Consider the following 21,618-nt stretch of genomic DNA (forward strand, 5'->3'; position numbering starts at 1 on the left):
AAGAGGATTCTTTAAAAAACATCAAAAGTTTTGACTGGAAGTGTAATTCAATAAATGTAAAATTAATTACAATTTCAACATAAACTCTACATAATATATACTGCATAATATTATATATATATATATATATATACACACATACATAAGCTACTAGACTCAAGAAACTCTAATCCTAAAATATGTCTAATCCTGCGATCATCTATCATTTGCTGCCCTCACTTGTAATTTAATAGGCTAATAATATAATAACACTAATAATATAACTGTACAAATATAAAATTCATTACATTTAAACACATACTCTGCATAATATTATGTAATATATACAATAGTTTAAATATACATACTACCAGTCTCAAGAAATTCTAAAAGAGGACTAATCCTGGAGATCACCTATCATTTGCTGCCCTCTACTGGACAAGTCAGTTACTGCCGACCTAACAGCTGCTGAAACCACACCAATGCATACAGTTTTTTCACTGTAACCATTAAAGTTTAAAGAAACCCAGTTAGGTAAGGAAGTTGACATTTGTATCCATGTGTCAGAAATCTTCCAAAATAAACAAATACTCTGTTTTCATTTCAAATCCATTTTTAACCATAATTAGAAACTTTTAATTTGAAAACGACAAATGATATTTCCTTCACTTGTGCACAGTTTATCCTAAGAAGTTGTTGATTTATTCTGGTACAGTCCACAAATGAGCAAAGGAAACATACTAACTAAGAGACCCAATGGGCTGAACATCAGGAGGGGATGTAAAAGAAACAAGAAAGTGAGTCGTTCACATAAAAAAATTCACAGGAAAGAGTTGAACTGTACAGTTTAAGAGGTCTCCTGTTTAAACTTCAAAACCCAAGTAAATGCCTCCGAGGAAACACAGCTGTAGCTAGACAGCAAATCAGAACAAGGCAATCTCAATCTCTCACACACACACAAATTTGCAGCTTGAGTACAAAACAACACTAACTGCAATAAATCTGTTCTTCAAAACAAGCAGACCAAAGACTGAAGAGTCTAAGCTGAGAAAGCTAAATGAACTTACATTCATATAACTGTTTCTTTCTTAAAAGATTTGAAGAAAAAGGTCTTGAAGATGTACAGTGCCGAGGCAGGTGTTTAAATTGTCCTCTGGTTTGAAGTTTCAGTCCTCTTTCTGTTTTTTGTGGTCCAGTCAATCTCAGGTCAACTGGGACAAAACATTATGCTGATCCATGAGTGGATGGTGACTGACTGGTCATAGCAGAAAGTAAGTGTCCAAACACTTAAACTGATGAAAAATTAATAATTTGGACAAAAACATGAGTCAAATAAAAAAAAAAGCTTTCCATGAGAAAACAAGGCCTTTAAAATGTGAATTAAAGAAAAAAATAAAAACATTAAATGTCAACCCTTCCTGAGAATAATCAGAAAAAAAATAAAATACACCCCATTGCTTGTTCCTCAGTGTGCATTTAAGTGTGTGTGTGTGTGAAGGGCAGACAGGGACAGGGGAATCAGTCCTGATTTACTTGGCTGGTTTGTCAGTATCCCTGCAGTCCGTTATAAACCTTCTGAGATGGTGCCTGTTTCAGAAGTTGCCTTACACCTGAGGAAAAATTCATTATTTCATTTATTAACTCACAAATGCACAAAAAGATACAGAAACTCCACAGTAGTCACCATATGTCTGCTAAAATAGCCCATTGTCCATATTAACTAGATGTTCTCTTACCATCTTTCTGCTGGTCGTCAAGCTGCTCCTTGGGGAAATCTACATCAAAGGTGACTATGAGCGACCCACGGATATTGTTGTTGTCAAAATTTGGTAAGCCCTCACCCTTCTTCCAAATACGAGCTCCTGGCTTAGTGATTTTATCTCTGACAATGTGCACCTACAAGACCATATTATTAAGTCACGGCTTTTAGTTGCACACGTGAAATGAAATGTAAATATTTATTCTAAAAATTAAACAAAACATGCCTTGTGACCATCTAAATGAGTAATGTCCATCTCAAAACCGACCAGAGCCTCTACCAGAGAGATGGTGACATTTGTATAGAGGTCGTCACCTCTGCGCTCAAACAATTGATGCCTGGAGAAGAAGAAATTTACATGTGACAAACAGGAAAGAGTTCTAAAAAGTCTCACTCTTTGAAGACAGAGAATAAATGGAGGCACATTAAGTTAAATTATATTAAACATACATTAAGAGAAAAGTTCAATTCACTTTTCTAATTGCTGTAATTTAATACTACTCTTACTTTAAAACTTTGATGCGGAAACGCAGATCTCCAGGCTCACCGTCAATGTGAGGTTCACCTGAAGTCAGTCAAACAACAGATATGTCACATGAACATTCTGATTCATAAAAGTAAATGTTAATGTATTGTGTTATTTGTATAATTATTTTCTATACCTTCCCCAATGAAAGGATATTCCATCTCATCTCTCACACCCTGCTCAATCTCCACCTCTAGCGTTCTCTCTTCATTCACAAGCCTGGAAACAATGATACAGTGTTTAAACAGAAAGCCACAATATGTCCTACTGAGTCAAAGTTAGAGTGATTACTAAGCAAACTTACTTGATATTGGGGCATTCATCACAGACTACTTCTTGTGTCATCTGGAAGCGACCTGGTCCTAACTGTGTGGTTCTCATTTCCTGTCGACAGTTGCATTTTCTTTTGCCCGGGGCTTCTTTTGCTACAGGTTTGTTTCGCACCACCTACATGTTGAAGATGAGAGGAAACAAAAGGACAGGAAAAAGGAAAGGAGAGTGTCCATTTCCATGTGACTATGAATGTTCACTGCCAGACAAAGCCTACAGAAGTACACAAAGAGTGTGTATACTACAGTACATCAGGGGCCTGTACCATGAAGTGAAGTGAAGTGACATACTGCCAAGTATGTCACTTCTGGTGACCCATACTCGGAATTCGTGCTCTGCATTTAACCCATCCAACGTGCACACACAGCAGTGAACACACACACACCATGAACACACACCCGGAGCAGTGGGCAGTCATTTATGCTGCGGCGCCCGGGGAGCAGTTGGGGGTGGAGAGAGCGCTGGACATTCACCCCCCCACCTACAATCCCTGCCGGCCCGAGACTCGAACCCGCAAACTTTGGATTATGAGTCCGACTCTCTAACCATTAGGCCACGACTTCCCTGATGGTACCATGATGGTCGATGAACAAATTCAGAGCTACAGGATTAGTTTCGAGTTAACAAAACCAAACCACTCCAATCTAGCTTTGCAGGTACCATGATGCTGATCATCAACTTTCTTTGTCAACTCAGGCTTTGATCCGGAGTTTGTGGAGCACGTGCACATGAATGTGTGACATCACTGGCGAATAGCCAATCATCAGCCTTGGTTAAAGGTTTTGCTAAAGGTTAAAAGATTGAAGAATATGATGAATTTAAATGCATTTAAAATGAAAAAAGTACTTGTTCATGAAAGAGGACAAATGAAAAATTATCTTGCTTGATCAGTGCAGTCACAAGTGAAACTTGTTAAGTTTGTTTATGTAGTTGGAAATATACAGCGATAGAGACTCGGACATGTAAGGTCACAGTCATTTTTAAAGTGTTATCTATTGATTCTACAGTTGATTTATATTATATACGATCTGTATATATTAACATTCATTTAAAATAAATGATTTATAATAACTGCTAAATTAAAATAGCTTGTGTGTAATGGATTAATAATAACAAATCATATAATTATATAAATCATAAAATAACAAAAATTTTGGTTTTGGCAAGACAATTTTTTTTTAGTTGTAGTGACTTTCATTTGGAGCAGGAGAAACTGGGTGACTTTTTTTTCAGACATGTGTCACTTTGCTCATATCTGATTGGTCCAATTTCAGTTTGAGATCTCCAACTCAGAACATAACCTGCCCCAGAGCAGGTTAGCTGTGGAGTGTAAATTACTATGGCAATGAACGCAGCTAAAAGCCAAGCCACATTCATGGTACCTAATATCCAGGATTGGTGCAAACTAAACTGATACCTACCTGGCTAGCCAGCTAATCCAGCTTCATGGTACAGGCCCCAGGAAGGAAATGGAGAGGGCTCAAGAACAAAAAAGAAGCTCACCTCTACAAAATTCCCTGAATACACCTCTTCTAGGGTTACTTCAAGGTCCAGTACTATATCATTACCCCTTGGAATATCCCGGCTGGCTGGCTGCCTATTTCCACCGAACATAAATCCAAAGTCGCCAAAGAAACTTGAAAAAAAAACAAACAAAAAAACACATATTTGAATATCAATATAGTCACAGACTGCGTGAATGTGCAGTGAGAGTACCAACAGTTTTGTTTCAAATGGGCATGCATCTGAAATGAGAATACCAACTATACATCAGTCATTTGCAAATCTCATGTGCTCATATAACATTTCTAGGAAATTTTACAAACATTTCAGTAGCTAACTGTGGAAGAAAATGCTTAATTAAGCTGAGGCTCATTTACCTGGAGAATATATCACCGTGTGAACTGTGATGGCCTTCTTTTAAACCCTCCTCTCCATATGTGTCATACTGCTTCCTTTTCTCCTCATCTGAGAGCACCTGTGAATAAAACAGACTATCAGAAAATAGTCCTTTCACCCTGAAAAACATCTTGAACTGAGCAATGAGGAATATTTGCACCCTGAAGTTGTTTTTAGGGGCAATTTCTGTTTAACATAAAAAACACAGGTAACTATAGTGTCTAAAGCCATAATTAGATATTATGAAATATACAAAATGTTAAATAATAGATTAAAAAATTGACATTTTTCTTCCTCTTTTAAATACCAGGGAAGTTTTTTTTTCCTTCCCCTAAGCAACCCCTAATTCATTTCTTATTTCTGGCATGGTTATAGACATTACAATTGCACTCCTTTTTTTATTTAAAGCAACCTGCTTAAAATAATAATAATAAATAAAAAAAAAGTTAAAACTTTGATCAAAAATCTAATATTATATATTGAAATATAAAAAAAATATTTAAATCTAATTATTACCATTTTATGCAATATTTAAATTATTTATATATATATATATATATATATATATATATATATATATATATATATATATATATATATATATATATTTATGTATAATATTATAATGGAGCCAACCACTGACTACTTGGCATTAACAGAAAATAATTTATTATGTAATAAGAATTCAATTTTGCACACAGTACACATTATTACAAATTACACTAGAGATCCGCGTCATAAATATAATGAATAACAATAAGCAGATGTTTAAACCAATCAGAGGCGGCCACACATTTCTTCCAACCAATCAAATCGCTCCATCAGTTCGTTTCTAACAACAACGCTCATGCTGGTCAGATTCACTGGCTTTCTATTGAGGTTTTGTTTATAAAAATATGATAAATCTCTAATGAAATGCTTTAGTGACACAAAGCATCGCCAATTTAGATACTTGTAGTAAAATTACGCGAAACATTCGCATTAAAACGTCATTCCCTAATACACATCACGTTAATATCCAGGAATGACAATATCTTTGTTCAATATAATGCGTGAGGGTCAAAACGAAAAACATAAGGACTTGTTAAAACATAAACAATCATACCTCATAAGCAGCTCCGAGGTCTGCAAATTTGTCTTGGGCATTTGGGTCATCTTGGTTTCTATCTGGATGAAGCTGCAATGCCAGCTTTCTGTAGGCTTTCTTAATGTCTTTAACTGATGCTGATTTACTAACCCCCAGAATTTTGTAGAAATCCCTCCTGAAAACACACATGACTTTAGAACTTTTCAATCGTACACCAGTTCATTCATTCAAACTAATGATGAATAGATGCAGCAATATTGACATGATGTTTAACATCTATACATCTTGATGAGGAGATCAGCAAGAAGACAACATTTTCTGAAAGAAATGTGACATTTATATAAACATGTGGCAACAATGACAAGTTATCAGCCTCATTTCAGTAATTGTCGGTACTTTAAAACCCGCTGTTCTATTTTGAACAACAACAACAACAATCCTAGTCTTAAATAAACGCATTAAAGTAACGTTACAATAAATAAGAGAGGTGATATCAAGTATTTTATGGCGAGCTTCACTAGGACAGTGGCGTAGACCAATCACAGTGAAACATGTGGACGTTACCAGCCAGAGTACTACATAACACTACTAGTGTTTTAATACACTAAACCTAAACCCTGAAAATAACACGATATCCACTTACCCAGCCAGTACTGTCAATATCAAATATAAAAGTAGAAAACAAACACTCGATAATTTCATTCCTCTAACAGCCATGGGTCCTTGTTTCTTTCAGAAGTCCAATAAAATACACCGGCTTTCTGTGATGTCTATCAAAAAAGCCTCTTCCTGCTCTGTCACAAGTCCCGCCTCATTTTAAAACGGAAGTAATATAAAAGTTAAATCGAAAAATTCCTCATAATAAATGAACTATATTATATTATATTATATTATATAACTGTAAGCCAAGTAATGTTGATATTAAATGCAAGCAAGCGAGGCTAATAATGAAAATTAAACCGTATATCACACAAGGGCTACTATTAAATACAAAACTTTATTTTATTTGTCATATTTTTCTTTGTCACAATACCCAGCTCTGCACAGTCTTCGAGTATTTCTGCAACTTTTATTTTGTACTACAGAGAGCACAGCGTACTTCCGGGAAAATGGCATCTTTGGAAAGTGTTGGTTTTAGGAGATTCTGGTTAGAAATATTACATAAATAATATGTCGACTTTGTTTTTTTTTCAGTAACCTCCTCAAATATGTTGTGAATGTACATTTAAAATGTAAGCGTGTTGTCTGATTCGACTCAAGCTAGAAGTGTTAGCCTGCCACATTTGCTTGGATTTTTTACAATATTGCTATTATGTTCGTTATTATTTGATAATATCTATCACGAGGAACCACACTTTCGATGTTTTTTCCTTTAAATATAAATACTTTTGTGAGCCTCAGTATTTCTGTTCTGATCAGTGTTCTTTGTGTCTGTTTACAGGAGTAGGGAAGTCCTCTCTTGTACATTTACTTTGCCAGAATCAAGCTTTGGGGAATCCGTCATGGACTGTGGGCTGCTCAGTGGACGTCAGGGTACAGTGACAATGATTATTATTAATTTACTGTGTCATTATAAACCTATGAAATATAAGAAACTCAGTCTTGATTCTTTGTACAGGTTCATGACTACAGAGAAGGCACTCCAGAAGAGAAGACATACTACATTGAACTCTGGGACGTTGGGGGATCTGTTGGCAGTGCCAGCAGTGTTAAAAGCACCAGAGCTGTGTTTTACAATTCTGTAAATGGTTAAGTATCAGACACACCATTAAAAGTTTTTCTTACATATTTACAAATAAAAGCATGCTGGAATATTTGTAATGACTCTTCTTTAATGCTAAAGCACTTTTTTCCCTTCTAGGTATTATTTTAGTTCATGATTTGACCAACAAGAAATCCTCCCAGAATCTGTACCGCTGGTCATTGGAGGCACTGAGCAAAGACTCCTCTCCAACTGGCATCATTGTATCAAATGGGTGAGTCAAGGTTAACTTCTGGATGCAAAGACGATTATATATCAGAATACATAGAGAGAATACCACACTTTAGTTTGTCTATATATTCCCAGGTAGGTCAAAAGGAAATAATTCTGATGTTTTGCACTTGTAGGGATTACGACAGAGAACAGTTTGCAGAGAACTCAGTTCCCCTTCTGTTTATTGGCACCAAATTTGATCAGATCCCGGAAAACAAGAGGAATGATGTGCTGACCCGCACTGCCTTCCTATCTGAAGACTTTAATGCGGAAGAGATCAATTTGGTGTGTGCTTTTTAGTGCTGTTATAATGTCTTAACCCAACCTTATATAATATTAAGCAAAAACAAAACTTGTCCATTTGTTGTATTAAATCTCCTTTGGGGATTTTGCACTTATGAATTCTGAGCTTTTTCCTTCTTTTTTTGACAGGATTGTACCAATCCACGGTATCTTGCTGCTGGATCATCAAATGCTGTTAAATTGAGCCGATTCTTTGACAAGGTAGAGATTTCACTGAAACTAAAATATAAAATACATAATATACTGTGTCTCTGTGCTGTGTATTAGCAAGTTGTGTGTAAATGATTATTTATTCTCTTTAGGTAATGGAGAAGAGATACTTCACAAGAGACCCTAGCCAGGTGAGAGTGTGTACTTTCTCTGTTTGCATGTGACCACATTTGTGTGCATGTTTATAAGATTCTAAATCAAACTGTATATGTAATTCATTTATAATTTTAATGTAGAGAAATGCGTTATTATTTTGCTATTTAATAACCTATTATGTTTTTTATCTCTAGATGCAGAGTTTCACCGACAGGAGGCGCTTTAATTTCAAGAGTCTCCACAATGATTGAGTTTACACAGACTTTGGGCTTAGTCCTGTTTGTACCCTGGACAAGCATATGAATAGTCTTCAGTCATGTTTCTCTGTAAAGTCCAATCAGTTTGAGGGTTGTTTTTTAACATTAACCTCCAGCTTACCACGGCAGAACAATTTACGTGAATTGATTATCAGCTGTATTCTAGATATTTGTATTTTCATACGTAATAGTAAAAATATGGACAAAGAAATGTTTACTGTTTATCATTTTTTTTTGGTAAGAGGTAATGTAAACGGTTTAGCTGTTTATAGTATCATTTCAGGAGATATGACTAGGTTTTTTATTAACTGAAACCATTCTGCTTAATTGTTAGGAATTGTTGTTAATATCATCATAGATTTACCGTTTTTGTTTTTAATTACATTAATTGTAAATTAAAATTGATTCACAATTCTTTGCTATATTAGCAAGCTGTTAATATTGTGCATGTACAGAACTATTTACTTGAAATATCAACAATAAATAAAGATCAATTTGAATAAACTGTTTGGCTCTTTTTTTCCACCTCTCTCTCTCTCTCTATATATATACATTGTCAAATTCCGCAATTGTATGGTTTTGGGCTACTAGACAGACATCACATATTCTGAACTGAAGTATCGCTGCTATGTTATTCTGTATTGTGAGATGTGCACTGAGCAGCAGTTTGAGAGAGACTTCCAGCAGCACTTACACAGTCACATTAGTTAGGATTTTTCATCCCTCAATAATGTAATTTACATAATTTCCACAAATCTAAAACATATTTAGTTTTTTTGTTTGCAAAAAGTGAAATTATATTATTAAATTGTTTTCAATATTAAATTGTTAACTTCAAAAATGCTTTGGTGTGATTCAGTCAGTTATCAGATAAGAAAGCATGAGATGCATTTTACTTCGTATCAGCACTGACTTTTATGAACTCTGATATTCATTTGCCAGAGCCAGACAAAGAGCTCGGTCATTGCCCAAAGAATATTTGAACTTGTATATTTCAAGTACTCAAAAGCTTTATTTTAAATATTTACAAGTGTTGATGGTTGTCAATGAAAGCATCTACTTTTGATAAGACGGACCGTATAGTAGACATGTTGACACTTTAATATTCTCAACTTTGGCTCAAATACACCTCTAGTTTTTATACCTCTCACCACATGCTTGCATACAAACAGAGGGCTTCAGAAGGGGACTTTTCACAACATCACTCCAGAGGTTTTGGCAGGAAGATAAGCATCAAGCAATCACACACAAACCCCTGCACAGTTAAAATAACCATTATTTGAAAAAAAAAATCTGTGCAATATATTTGTTCTTTTCATTAAAAACAATTTAAGCAATGATGCAAAACTGCAATCAGGCTTTTTTTTTTGAACGGAATCTTTTTCTTTTGATATATTAAGATTGATCTGATTGGCCCATATAACAACATTATATTCCAAGCAATTATCATTAATAAATCTTCAAAGTTTAATGAATATTGCTGTGAATTTTATTTCTAGAGGTTTCACGGTCAATCAATTAATGCAGAAATCAAATTGTATCACTTGTTTATTAGTAATCTCAAACAGGTTGAAAACAAATGCACTGAGATTGACAGTTGCAGTGGGAAAAAACCTTTTAAAAAATGTAAAAAAGTCTTTAAGAGAAAAATATATATATTTAACGTAAAATCGGATTTAAATTTATTCATTCATTTTAATTTTCTTTTTAATCCAGGGGAGGAAGTAGGAGATTTTAACATAAACCTGAGGATATGTGGTATTTGTACAGTTTTCCGCAATGGTATATGAAGCAATTCCTTGTGGTTTAGTATTGCAGATAAGAGGACTTCCTGAATCCCCCTAGTGAATAAGATGGATAGAGAAATTAAATACTTAACATTAATATAATATAATATAATATAATATAATATAATATATAATATAAAATATAATATAAATACCGAACAAAAAGCATGTTTCCCATCTGAAACACTACAGATCATTCTCTCAGAATCGAAGTACTGCTGCCACCATATTTTACATTTTGAGTTCTCCTGCAGTTTAAGCTTGACTTCCTGCATCACATCTGATGACTGGTTTCCTTTTGGGGTTTTAAACCCCCAACCAGCAATGGAGCATTTAACATTAGCTGGTGTTTTTCCATTTTTCTTAGGAAGAGGCATAACTTTCACAAATTTATTCAGCTTGGCTTTCTTCTTCAGCTGCAAATAGCAAAATAATTTACAGAGAGCAAATAAAGTGCATAATATAGAGTGACAGCAGGTGAAGGTGATAATACCTTTAGTAACATGATATCATAGCTGTAGTCCTTCTCATTGTTCTGTTTAAACATAGGATGTTGGATGTATTTAATCACTGGGATTCTCTGCTGGCTTTTCTCCTTCTCCTTGATGTTGTGAGCTCCCAGAACAACCTCAAAGTGGTCTCGACTAGAGAAGTCACTGCGGCTGTGGAAAAAATGGAAAACTGTTTAATGAAGGTATTTTGGACTAAATGTATTTAAATAACTAAAAAGCAGATTTTCACATACAATAAAAGTCTCAAGGCTACAACAGGGCTTTTTGAAAAGCATCATAAATAATGCAGCCAGAGACATACTCACTTCAAACAGTGGGCTGCTGTCAGCACATAATCCTCTCTGATCAGCATCCCTCCACATGTGTGATGATTTCTGCACTGAATAGATGCCATGTATGGCCTAGAATGAGGTTTAGCCTCTTTTCCACCAATAATACTGGTCTCCATGCCACCTGTGACAAAAAACAAATTTACACGATTACTTAAGGCGGAATTGGGTGCTGGAACCGGTATTTGTACAGATTTTCTTATTCTTCTTCCTTATTGTTCTGCCTTGAAAGTATGTGGACATAATACGCAATACGCTTTTCCAATCTTCTATTGTCCCATTTTGGTGAGCCTATGCAAATTATAGCCTCCGTTTCCTGTTCTTAGCTGACAGGAGTGGCACCCGGTGTGGTCTTCTGCTGTTATAGCCCACCTGCTTCTGGGTTCGACGTGTTGTGCATTCAGAGATGATATTCTGCATTCCTTGGCTGTAACGAGTGGTTATTTGAATTACTGTTACCTTTCTATCATTTCTAACCAGTCTGCCCATTCTCCTCTGACATCAACAAGGCATTTTCGTCCACACAACTGCCGCTCACTGGATATTTTCTCTTTTTCGGACCATTCTCTGTAAACCATAGAGATGGTTGTGCATGAAAATCCCAGTAGATCAGCAGTTTTTGAAATACTCAGACCAGTTCATCTGGCACCAACAACCATTCCATGTTTAAAGTCACTTAAATCCCCTTTCTTCCCCATTCTGATGCTCGGTTTGAACTTCAGCAAGTCTTCTTCTTCATGGCTTAATGGTTAGAGAGTTAGTTAACATTAGTTAACGTGAAGTTGTGGCCTAATGGTTAGAGAGTCGGACTCGTAATCCAAAGGTTGCAGGTTCGAGTCTCGGGCCGGCAGGGACTGTAGGTGGGGGGAGTGAATGTCCAGTGCTCTCTCCACCCTCAATACCACAACTGAGGTGCCCTTGAGCAAGGCACCGAACCCCCAACTGCTCCCTGAGCGCCGCAGCATAAATGGCTGCCCACTGCTCCGGGTGTGTGTGTGCATGGTGGATGGGTTAAATGCTGAGCACGAATTCCGAGTATGGGTCACCATACTTGGCATTATGTCTCTTCTTCTTCTTCCCAGTTTTATGTCGGTTGGCATCCAGCTTTTTGGTGCATTACTACCCCCCTCTGCTCCGGCAAGTCGGACATCTAGATGCCTAAATGCATTGAGTTGCTGCCATGTGATTGGCTGATTAGCAATTTGTGTTACCAAGCAATTGAACAGGTGTACCTAATAAAGTGGCAGGTGAGTGTACAAGTTAATTAATGGGTCAGGCAATGCCCATTTTTACAAGCTGACCTACATCTGCTGAACGCAATTTAACAAACTTTGACACAACAGGACATTCTGAGGAGACACAAAGTTTAGTAAAATTCCACACCAGCTCAGAAGCACCAGATTTTGAGTTTATTTACTTTGTCTAACACGTTGTGTTTAGTAATATGAAAATTTGTTCTGCAGTATTTTTGCACCACAGTATTGCTATATTCTAAATATATGAATTAATAATTTTTGCTGTCCAAAATAACATGTAAGCACCATTCAATATCTGCTTGTTTCTGTACAACCAAAGAAGGTTTATATATTATCAATGTACCAAAACACAAAAGTTGTGTATCCTTTTGAGCTGAAAATGTATTTATTAGGGTGTTTACTTAGTAGTTACAGTTTTACAAAACATTCCTCAATAGAGTTTAAACATAAATACACAATTTGAAAGGTTGGAAGGCCACACATATAGAAATATAGTACATATATAAAAAATAATTTTGGGTCACACTTTATATTAGGTGGCCTTAACTACTATGTACTTACATCAAAAAATAAGTACAATGTACTTATTGTGTTCATACTGTATTGCAAAACACTTTTGCTGCTATTGAGGTGGGATACGGGTAAGGTTAGGGACGGGTTTGGTGGTATGGGTTGGTTTAAGGGTGGGTTAAGGTGTAAGGGATGGGTCAACAGTGTAATTATAAATGTAATTACAGAAATTAATTACAGATGTAATTACATGCAGGTATTTTTAAAAATATAAGTACAATGTAAAAACATGCATGTACACAATAAGTGCATTGTACCAAATGATTAATTTAAATGTAAGTACATAGTAGTTAAGGCCACCTAATATAAAGTGGAACCTAATTTTGTATTATATTTTGATCAGTGAAATGCAATTCTTCTAAATGTAAATTTTACACAAGCCAATGTACACCACATTTTCTGATCACAATATCTTGTGATAGTAAAAATATTTACAGTGATTTTTCTCTTTTTCTCTTTCAGTCTGACGGTAAGAGGCGGTCGTACCTTCTGACACCAGGGTGTTGCTGTTTCATCAAACCCTAACTTATCAGTAAAAATTCAAAATGGGATTTTCTGTAAAAACCACATTATATTTGAAAAGAAACATTTCAATTGCAACACCTAATCATCCACATGATTCATTGGTACTTGGACCCTGATGATTTGCACTAATTTTTAGCTTTTCAAATAATATAAATATATATATTTTAAAATTTCATATTATTTATAGCTCCATTTACAAAAGCATCAGCTGACTAATGTGCTTTACAGCATCAAATAAAATAAGTAGTAAATAAAACAAAGTAAATAAATTAAAAAATCAATAAAATCAAAAACCAAATTACATCAATATTTAAAAAAAAAAATGCACAATGCAATTTCAGACAGAACAAAATGAATAACATCTTACCAGCCAAAGGGAGACCAATGAGGAGAAGAAAGATGTAAGGAAACATGGTGCAATTGTTGACTGAGAAGTACAGTCTGAGTTTAAGCATTAAGTGCGCATGCTGTTAAATTACTCAGACCCACTATCTGTTCTCACTTGTTGTATCTCCTCCCCCCCTTACCTCAAACCATGAATGTGTGTATAAAATACCAGCTAAAACCCAGGCAGCAGCGGTAGACCGATTAACAAAGAGGTGTCACAGAAACAAAAGTACTGATATACTGTACTCAATTATAAGTACTGTTATCAGAGAAGTAATGAAATGAAGAAGTACCTTAATTCCAAATCTCATGTTAATTAAAAACATTAATTGGGTTGAAATGTTGGTGTCATATAGACATCATGGTTACACTTTATTTCTGTAGTCCACTTTAGACATTCTACTAACTATAAGTAACTTAGTAACTACATGTCAACTAATTCTCATTCATTTGCAACTACATGTCTACTAACTCTCAGTAGGGTAGCTTTAGGATTAGTAGAATAAGTTGATATATACTTGCAAAGTTTCTCATAGTCAGTAGGCCTATGTTGTATGTTGTGGACCCATCAAAATAAAGTGTTAGAAGAAGCAGACAGTCTACTAATACTCTAATGACTGCTAGTTGACATGTAGTTTCAAAGTTACTTACTGTTAGTAGAATGTCTAAAGTGGACTATCGAAATAAAGCGTTACCGACATCACACACTGTCTGATCAAGTAGTAGGCCTATTTCATTTGCGGTCAATGACTGGACATTGCTTGTGGAAAGCAAAAAAAAACAAACAATGTGTGACATCAAAAAGATACTGGCTGAAAAAAAAAAGTTGTTTCTCCCCTCTAATGACATTTGTACTTCGCTTCCCTTTTGTATGTTAATCTCTGCTATTTTCTGGCAGCACCACTTTCTGCCATTTTATGTACAATCACTATTTCATATTATACAGTATGCAATATACTATTAATATATGTAATGGTGCATATACATTTACATTTACATTTAGTCATTTGGCAGACGCTTTTATCCAAAGCGACTTACAATTGGGGAATACAAAAAGTGATTCATCTTGAAGAGGCAATCAGACAGAGGAAGTGCTCGTAACACCAAGTCTCAGTCATTGTTCAAATAAGTACAAGCTAGTAAGGGAGGGAGAGAAAGATAGAGGGAAAGAGTGAGTTTTTTTTTTTTTTTTGAGTTTAGGATGAAGTCAAGTACTGCCGAAAGAGATGAGTTTTCAGTTGTTGCTTGAAGATTGACAGGGATCCGGCATTCCGGATAGGGGTGGGAAGATTATTCCACCAGCAAGGAATGGTGAACTGGAATGTTCTGGAGAGTGATTTTGAGCCTCTCTGTGATGGTACCACAAGGTGTCGCTCACTAGCAGATCTCAGACTTCTGGAGGGGATGTAGGTTCGTAATAGTGAGTGGAAGTAGGAGGGTGCTGAGCCTGTGGTCGTTCTGTATGCAAGCATCAGTGTCTTGAACTTGATGCGAGCTGCCACAGAGAGGTGTAACATGCGCTCTTTTGGGCTCGTTGAAGATCAGTCGTGCCGCTGCATTCTGAATCATTTGTAGAGGTTTGATTGTGTTTGATGGCAGACCAGCCAGAAGACCATTGCAGTAGTCCAGTCTAGAAACGACAAGAGCCTGGACAAGAGGTTGTGCAGCATGCTTTGTCAGAAAGGGCCTGATCTTTCTGATGTTGTGTAGTGCAAACCTGCAGGATTGAGCAGTCTTTGCAATGTACTCTTTGAAGGTCAGCTGGTCATCAAAGATTACACCAACATTTCTGATCGAAGTTGATGGGGTAATCATTGATGAGCCTAACTGAATCGTGAAGTCATACTGTAGAGTCGGAGTGGCAGGGAAGACAAGAAGTTCCGTCTTTGCCAGGTTGAGCTGTAGGTGATGTTCTTTCATCCATGCCGAGATGTCCGCCAGGCAGCCTGAGATCCGTGCAGCTACCGTTGGGTCATCTGGTTGAAAAGAGAGATAGAGCTGCGTGTCATCGGCGTAGCAGTGATAGGAGAAGCCATGTGCGTGTATGATTGGACCCAGCGATGTAGTGTATGTGGAGAAGAGGAGGGGTCCAAGAACCGATCCCTGAGGAACTCCAGTGACCAGTTGATGTGGTTTGGATACCTCCCCTCCCCAGGCCACCCTGAAAGATCTACCGGTGAGATAGGATTCAAACCAGCGAAGTGGAATCCCAGTGATGCCCAGTGATGAGAGGGTAGACAGGAGAATCTGATGATTGACCGTGTCAAAAGCAGCAGAAAGATCCAGCAGAATGAGGACTGATGATTTGGAATCGGCCTTTGCAGTTCGCAGGACTTCAGTGACTGAGAGTAGCGCAGTCTCTGTTGAATGGCCACTCCTGAAACCTGACTGTTTAGCATCCAGTTTGTTGTACTGTGAAAGAAACCATGAGAGCTGGTTGAAGACAACTCGTCTGTAGTTTTCTAAAAGAGGAGTGTTTAATGTAGGTTTTTTGATCAGTGGGGTTACCCGAGCCTGCTTGAATGCTGTGGGGAAGATGTGTGTGAGTGCCGGTAAGAGTGTGGGAGAGATTGTTTGGAGAAGGTGTGAGGGGATTGGGTCGAGAGGACATGTTGTAGGATGGCTGGAGAGGAGAAGTTTGGATACTTCTGCCTCGGTGAGGGGACAGAAGGAGAAGATGGGAGTTAGAGCAGTGGATGAGGTTGATTGGAGGTCCTGTGGAGTTGAGAACTGGTTACTGATTGTTCTAGTTTTGTCTGTGAAAAAAGAGGCAAAGTCGTCAGCGGTTATCAAAGTGGTGGGAGGTGGAGGACCATATGTTTAGGACCATTACCATATGTTTGGTAATCTATAACTTTCAACATAAAAAAGGAGCAATGTAATGTATTGAAGCTTCATGTAGGCCAAAATTCTAAAGCTGCTTTAATTTTTTGCTTAGCATTTATATGACATTTGCTTGATAAACCAAATATTATTTTTTTTACTTTATTTGCTTGTCTCTATAATAGCATGGTTTTTGTGAGATGCATACACGTATAAACGTACAGTTAAAACTTGGGTGCATTACAAACCATTAAATTATTATGTATTAAAAAAATAAATAAATCACTCAAAACTGACACAGAGGCAGACACTGAGCAGCATGGTGTACGACTGTGCTGATGCAGGAGTGGAACATGAACAGGATTTGACCCTCAGTGAGGTCTACTTTTATATGTGACAGAGCATATAGGTCAGAGACTATTTTGTCGCATATGAAAGTGCACACCAGAAAGGTATAAGATAAAGATCTGACTCAACTCCAAAAAAGTTCTGTCAAACATTATTTTTGGAGAGCACAAAAGAAGATATTTTGATGAATGTTGGTAATCAAACAGTTGTGGTGACTACTGTTGAGAGGTGAGTGCTCTTGTAAAAATTTTGTGAGGTCAGACACTATGTTGAACAAGAAGGCCTGGCTAGCCATCTCCGTTCCAGTTCATCCCAGAGGTGTTTGACGGGGTTGAGCCCAGCCCCTGAAAAACAGCCTCATACCATTATCCCTCCTCAACCAAACTTTACAGTTGGCGAAGTGCAGTCAGGCAGGTAACTTCTGGCCTTCACCAAGCCCAGACTCGCCCATCAGACTGCCAAACAGAGAAGCGTGATATGCCACTCCACAGAACATATTTCCACTGCTCCAGAGTCCAGTGGTGCCAGTAATTCTGACCACAAATGTATAATTCTCAACTGAAGTATCGCTACCACATGATGTTATATTCTGAGGTGAGCAGCAGAGAGTGACTTCCTGCAGCAACCTCCTTGTTATTTAAGTGAAGTGAAGTGAAGTGACATTCAGCCAAGTATGGTGACCCATACTCGGAATTCGTGCTCTGCATTTAACCCATCCAACGTGCACACACACAGCAGTGAACACACACACACAGTGAACATACACCCGGAGCAGTGGGCAGCCATTTTATGCTGCGGCGCCCGGGGAGCAGTTGGGAGTTCGGTGCCAAATTATTGTCCAAATAGGATTTGAATTTATGTATTTCATCATGTAGTAGACATGATGACACCTTAAGAATGTTCTCAACTTTGGCTCAAATACACCTCTAGTTTTCATACCTCTCACCACATGCTTGCATTCAAATAAAGAAGCTTCAAAGTGAGACTTCTCACAAGGTCACTCAGGGAGCAAAGAGGTGTGAAATCACATGAACAACAAGTTATGAACAACAATTTTTTTTTGTGGAGGACGTTTGATGAGAAACACTCACACATTAACCACAGCACAGTTAAAGTAACGATTATTTAAAGCAGATTAACAAGTGGTTCAGAATACCTAAATCTAAAAGATAGAAAAACACCTTTAATGTAAGAACTCAGATTATCTATCTATCTATCTATCTATCTATCTATCTATCTATCTATCTATCTATCTATCTATCTATCTATCTATCTATCTATCTATCTATCTATCTATCTATCTATCTATCTATCTATCTATCTAATGTTCCCTTTAATCCAGGGGAGGAAGTAGCAGATTTTTACATAAATTTGAGGATATTTGGTATTTGTACAGCTATGGTATACGATGCAATTCCTTGTGGTTTAGCATTGCAGATAAGAGGACTGCCTGAATCCCCCTAGTGAATAAGATGGATAGAGAAATACATTAATATATAATATAATATAGAAATACCGAACAAAAAGCATGTTTCCCATCTGAAACATTACAGATCATTCTCTCAGAATCAAAGTACTGCTGCCACTTGTTTTTACATTCGAAGTTGAACTGCAGTTTAAGCTTGACTTCCTGCATCACATCTGATGACTGGTTTCCTTTTGGAGTTTTTAACCCCCAACCAGCAATGGAGCATTTAACATTAGCTGGTATTTTTCCATTTTTCTTAGGAAGAGGCATAACTTTCACAAATGTATTCAGCTTGGCTTTCTTCTTCAGCTGCAAATAGCAAAATAATTTATAGAGAGCAAATAAAGTGCATAATATAGAGTGACAGCAGGTGAAGGTGATAATACCTTTAGTAACATGATATCATAGCTGTAGTTCTTCTCATTGTTCTGTTTAAACATAGGATGTTGGATGAATTTCATCACTGGGATTCTCTGCTGGCTCTTTTCCACCTTGGAAATGTTGTGAGCTCCCAGAACAACCTCAAAGTGGTCCTGATCACAGTAGACATTGTCACTGCAGAAGAAATCGAAACGTTGTAATTAAGTTATTTCAGCTGTAAAGTATTTGAATAACAAAAGCACAAATTTACAGGTAAACTAAAAGTCTTGAGGCTACTTTTGAAAAGCATCATAATAATGCAGCCAGAGACATACTCACTTCAAACAGTGGGCTGCTGTCAGCACATAATCCTCTCTGATCAGCATCCCTCCACATGTGTGATGATTTCTGCACTGAACAGATGCCATGTATGGCCTATGAGGTTTAGCCTCTTTTCCTCCAATAATACCACTCTCCATCCCACCTATGATAAAAACATGAGTAATTCACACTATTACCAGGCTATTTAAATTATATATTAGCTTTAAATATTTAATAGTTTTCCAACATTTTTTATAATAGTTTTGTTTTTATTAATTATAATTTTTATAACTATAAATAAATAAATAAAATGAGGCACTAAACAAATTCTGGAAAAAAAATACCAGCCAAAGAGATAACAAGTAGAAGAAGAAAAGAATAAAGAACCATGGTGCAATAGCCTGAAAAAACAAAAAAACACTCTCTACCCTCACTAGGTATAACTCCTCCCCCTCTTACCTCAAACCACAAAGTGTGTACAAAATAACAAGCCATTATCCAACAAACTACTGAGAGTCACAGGAACAAAGAGTAATGAAATACTATTCCCAGGTTATCAGAAAAGAAATAAAACACTACCTTAAGAAGTACCTTAATTCTAAATCCAAAAATAAACAAATAAATAAATAAAATAGTTGGAATGAAGTTTTGGTGTCCTATAGAGATCAAACACAGACTGATTAAATGTACATAGTATTTTATTTGCAGCCAATTTTTATTTGACAGTACATTGATTGTAGCAAACATAAAAGCATAAAAAAATGATGGGAAGGAGGGAGGGGGGTGCACCTGTAACATACAAGAAGTGAGTGATTTTGCTAAACCCTAAAATGAAGGTCATGACATTTGTTCTTTACTTTTGTATGGGCATCTTCATTTTTGCAGTCATAGCTGGTAGTATCTTTGCCATTTCAAAACATTTTTATATGTAATGGTATGATAATCTATACCTTTCAACATCAAGAATGAATAATGTTAGGTACCTTCCCATGTACAAAAGTTCTACAGCTGATTTTAGTTTTGTTTTAGGATTGTACACGATTTATTTATTGCACTTTCATCTGTTTGTCTTTTTGTTGCTTTTTTAATTTATTTATATGCAATTTAAGAAGGCTAGTTCAATAAAAGCAGGTTATATCATACAGAACCTTAGTGGCCTCATTTGTTTTTCCTGAACACAGCATTGGAAGCAATACAGACAAAAAGATAAAAAAATAATTTTTATGACATTCCATATGGAAATGGTAGCAGGGAGTAGCCAAGAATTAATAATAGAGCTTTTTAGGCTTCAATTATATACGATAGATCATTTACGTGCATAAATGATACCATTTCAGTCACTTAATGTGTTTTTTAATCCATGGAAGGAAGGCAGATATTTTCATGTAGACTTCAGGGTACTCCTTGAATGTACAGTTATTAGGATATGTGTATGCAGCCATTCCTTTAAGTTCAGAGTCACAAAAAAGAGGACTGCCAGAATCACCCTAAAGACACAAATGAAAGACTTAAAATGTATCTGCCACTATGTGAAATATCAGATGGCATAAACCTTTTGTTAATTATCAAAAGTAATGTTGCAGTACCTGACAGAATGCCCTTTCCCCATCCGAGAGACTACAGATCATTTTCTCAGAGTTGAAATACTCTTGCCACTTGTTTTTGCATTGAAAGCTGGACTGCAGTTTGAGGCTGACTTCCCGCAGAACATCTGATCCTCTTCCTCCAGGTACTGTCCTGCCCCAGCCAGCAATGGAGCATTTCACATGGGCAGGAATATTCTTATTGTTCTCAGGGAGCATAATAACATCCACAAACTCATTCCGCACGGCTTTGGTCTTCAACTGTAACATATTAGTCAGTCAATACCTCTAAGAGTTTTGCAGAAGAAAAAAAAAGATCCATCCCAATTTGAGCAAGAATAATACCTTTAGTAACATGATATCATAGGTCCTGTGATTGTGCTCATAATTTGGATGTTTAATGTACTTGTCTACTAGGATAATCTGCTGGCTGTCCTCGTTCTGGGTAATATTGTGAGCTCCCAGAACAACTTCTAAGTAGGTGGTCTTCTTGCTGTGAAAACATGTTGAGATTAGTTTAAGTGGTGATAACTGCAGAGCATCGTGTTAGTACATTGTTTATAAAAAAATATGTTCAAATTGTACATACTCCAAACAGTGACCTGAAGTCAGCACATAATCATCCCTAATCAGCATCCCTCCACACTTATGTTGTCTTCTATACTGGAGAAACGCCATGAATGGTCTGGAATGAGGTCTTACCTCTTTGCCACCTACAATACCACTCTCTAACCCTCCTGTGATCATGATACAAGAAGTTGTCATGGTAAATATAGTTGAATCATGGATACAGTCAAACCAGCCAATTATTATCGATATATTTTAACAAATAAATCACTGAAACTGCTAGCAAGCCATTGATACAAGAAAACAAAATGTGGATACATACAGAAATATGTCTTGTAAATTCATTGTATTCAATTAAAAC

General features: G+C 36.6%; 3 protein-coding genes across 3 annotated transcripts; 1 reads left to right on the forward strand and 2 right to left on the reverse strand.

Moving 5' to 3' along the window:
• Positions 1-578: 578 nt before the first annotated feature.
• LOC306875820 (dnaJ homolog subfamily B member 11) lies at positions 579-6,393 on the reverse strand. The gene is made up of 10 exons (XM_079426566.1): positions 6,224-6,393; positions 5,599-5,755; positions 4,475-4,572; positions 4,098-4,230; positions 2,569-2,711; positions 2,401-2,483; positions 2,246-2,303; positions 1,965-2,076; positions 1,716-1,875; positions 579-1,589 (listed from the first exon to the last, which is right to left on the reverse strand). Exons 1-10 carry the CDS (start codon positions 6,295-6,297, stop codon positions 1,525-1,527), a joined length of 1,083 nt encoding a protein of 360 aa, XP_079282692.1. The 5' UTR covers positions 6,298-6,393; the 3' UTR covers positions 579-1,524.
• A 276-nt stretch (positions 6,394-6,669) lies between these two features.
• LOC306876234 (rab-like protein 3) lies at positions 6,670-8,919 on the forward strand. Its single transcript, XM_079427243.1, has 8 exons — positions 6,670-6,705; positions 7,022-7,113; positions 7,199-7,328; positions 7,442-7,556; positions 7,690-7,840; positions 7,988-8,059; positions 8,161-8,199; positions 8,359-8,919. Exons 1-8 carry the CDS (start codon positions 6,690-6,692, stop codon positions 8,413-8,415), a joined length of 672 nt encoding a protein of 223 aa, XP_079283369.1. The 5' UTR covers positions 6,670-6,689; the 3' UTR covers positions 8,416-8,919.
• Positions 8,920-9,952: 1,033 nt separating this feature from the next.
• Positions 9,953-21,437, reverse strand: LOC306875640 (uncharacterized protein; the record flags this gene model as incomplete). The annotated part of the gene is made up of 14 exons (XM_079426325.1): positions 9,953-10,262; positions 10,364-10,624; positions 10,702-10,870; positions 11,026-11,173; positions 13,768-13,867; positions 18,353-18,418; positions 18,475-18,735; positions 18,813-18,981; positions 19,126-19,270; positions 19,452-19,508; positions 20,522-20,594; positions 20,694-20,951; positions 21,036-21,183; positions 21,280-21,437. 14 exons carry the CDS (start codon positions 21,435-21,437, stop codon positions 10,104-10,106), a joined length of 2,172 nt encoding a protein of 723 aa, XP_079282451.1. The 3' UTR covers positions 9,953-10,103.
• Positions 21,438-21,618: the final 181 nt, after the last annotated feature.

The sequence above is a fragment of the Barbus barbus genome (assembly GCF_936440315.1).
Source record: "Barbus barbus genome assembly, chromosome: 10".
In the NCBI taxonomy this organism is placed as follows: domain Eukaryota; kingdom Metazoa; phylum Chordata; class Actinopteri; order Cypriniformes; family Cyprinidae; genus Barbus; species Barbus barbus.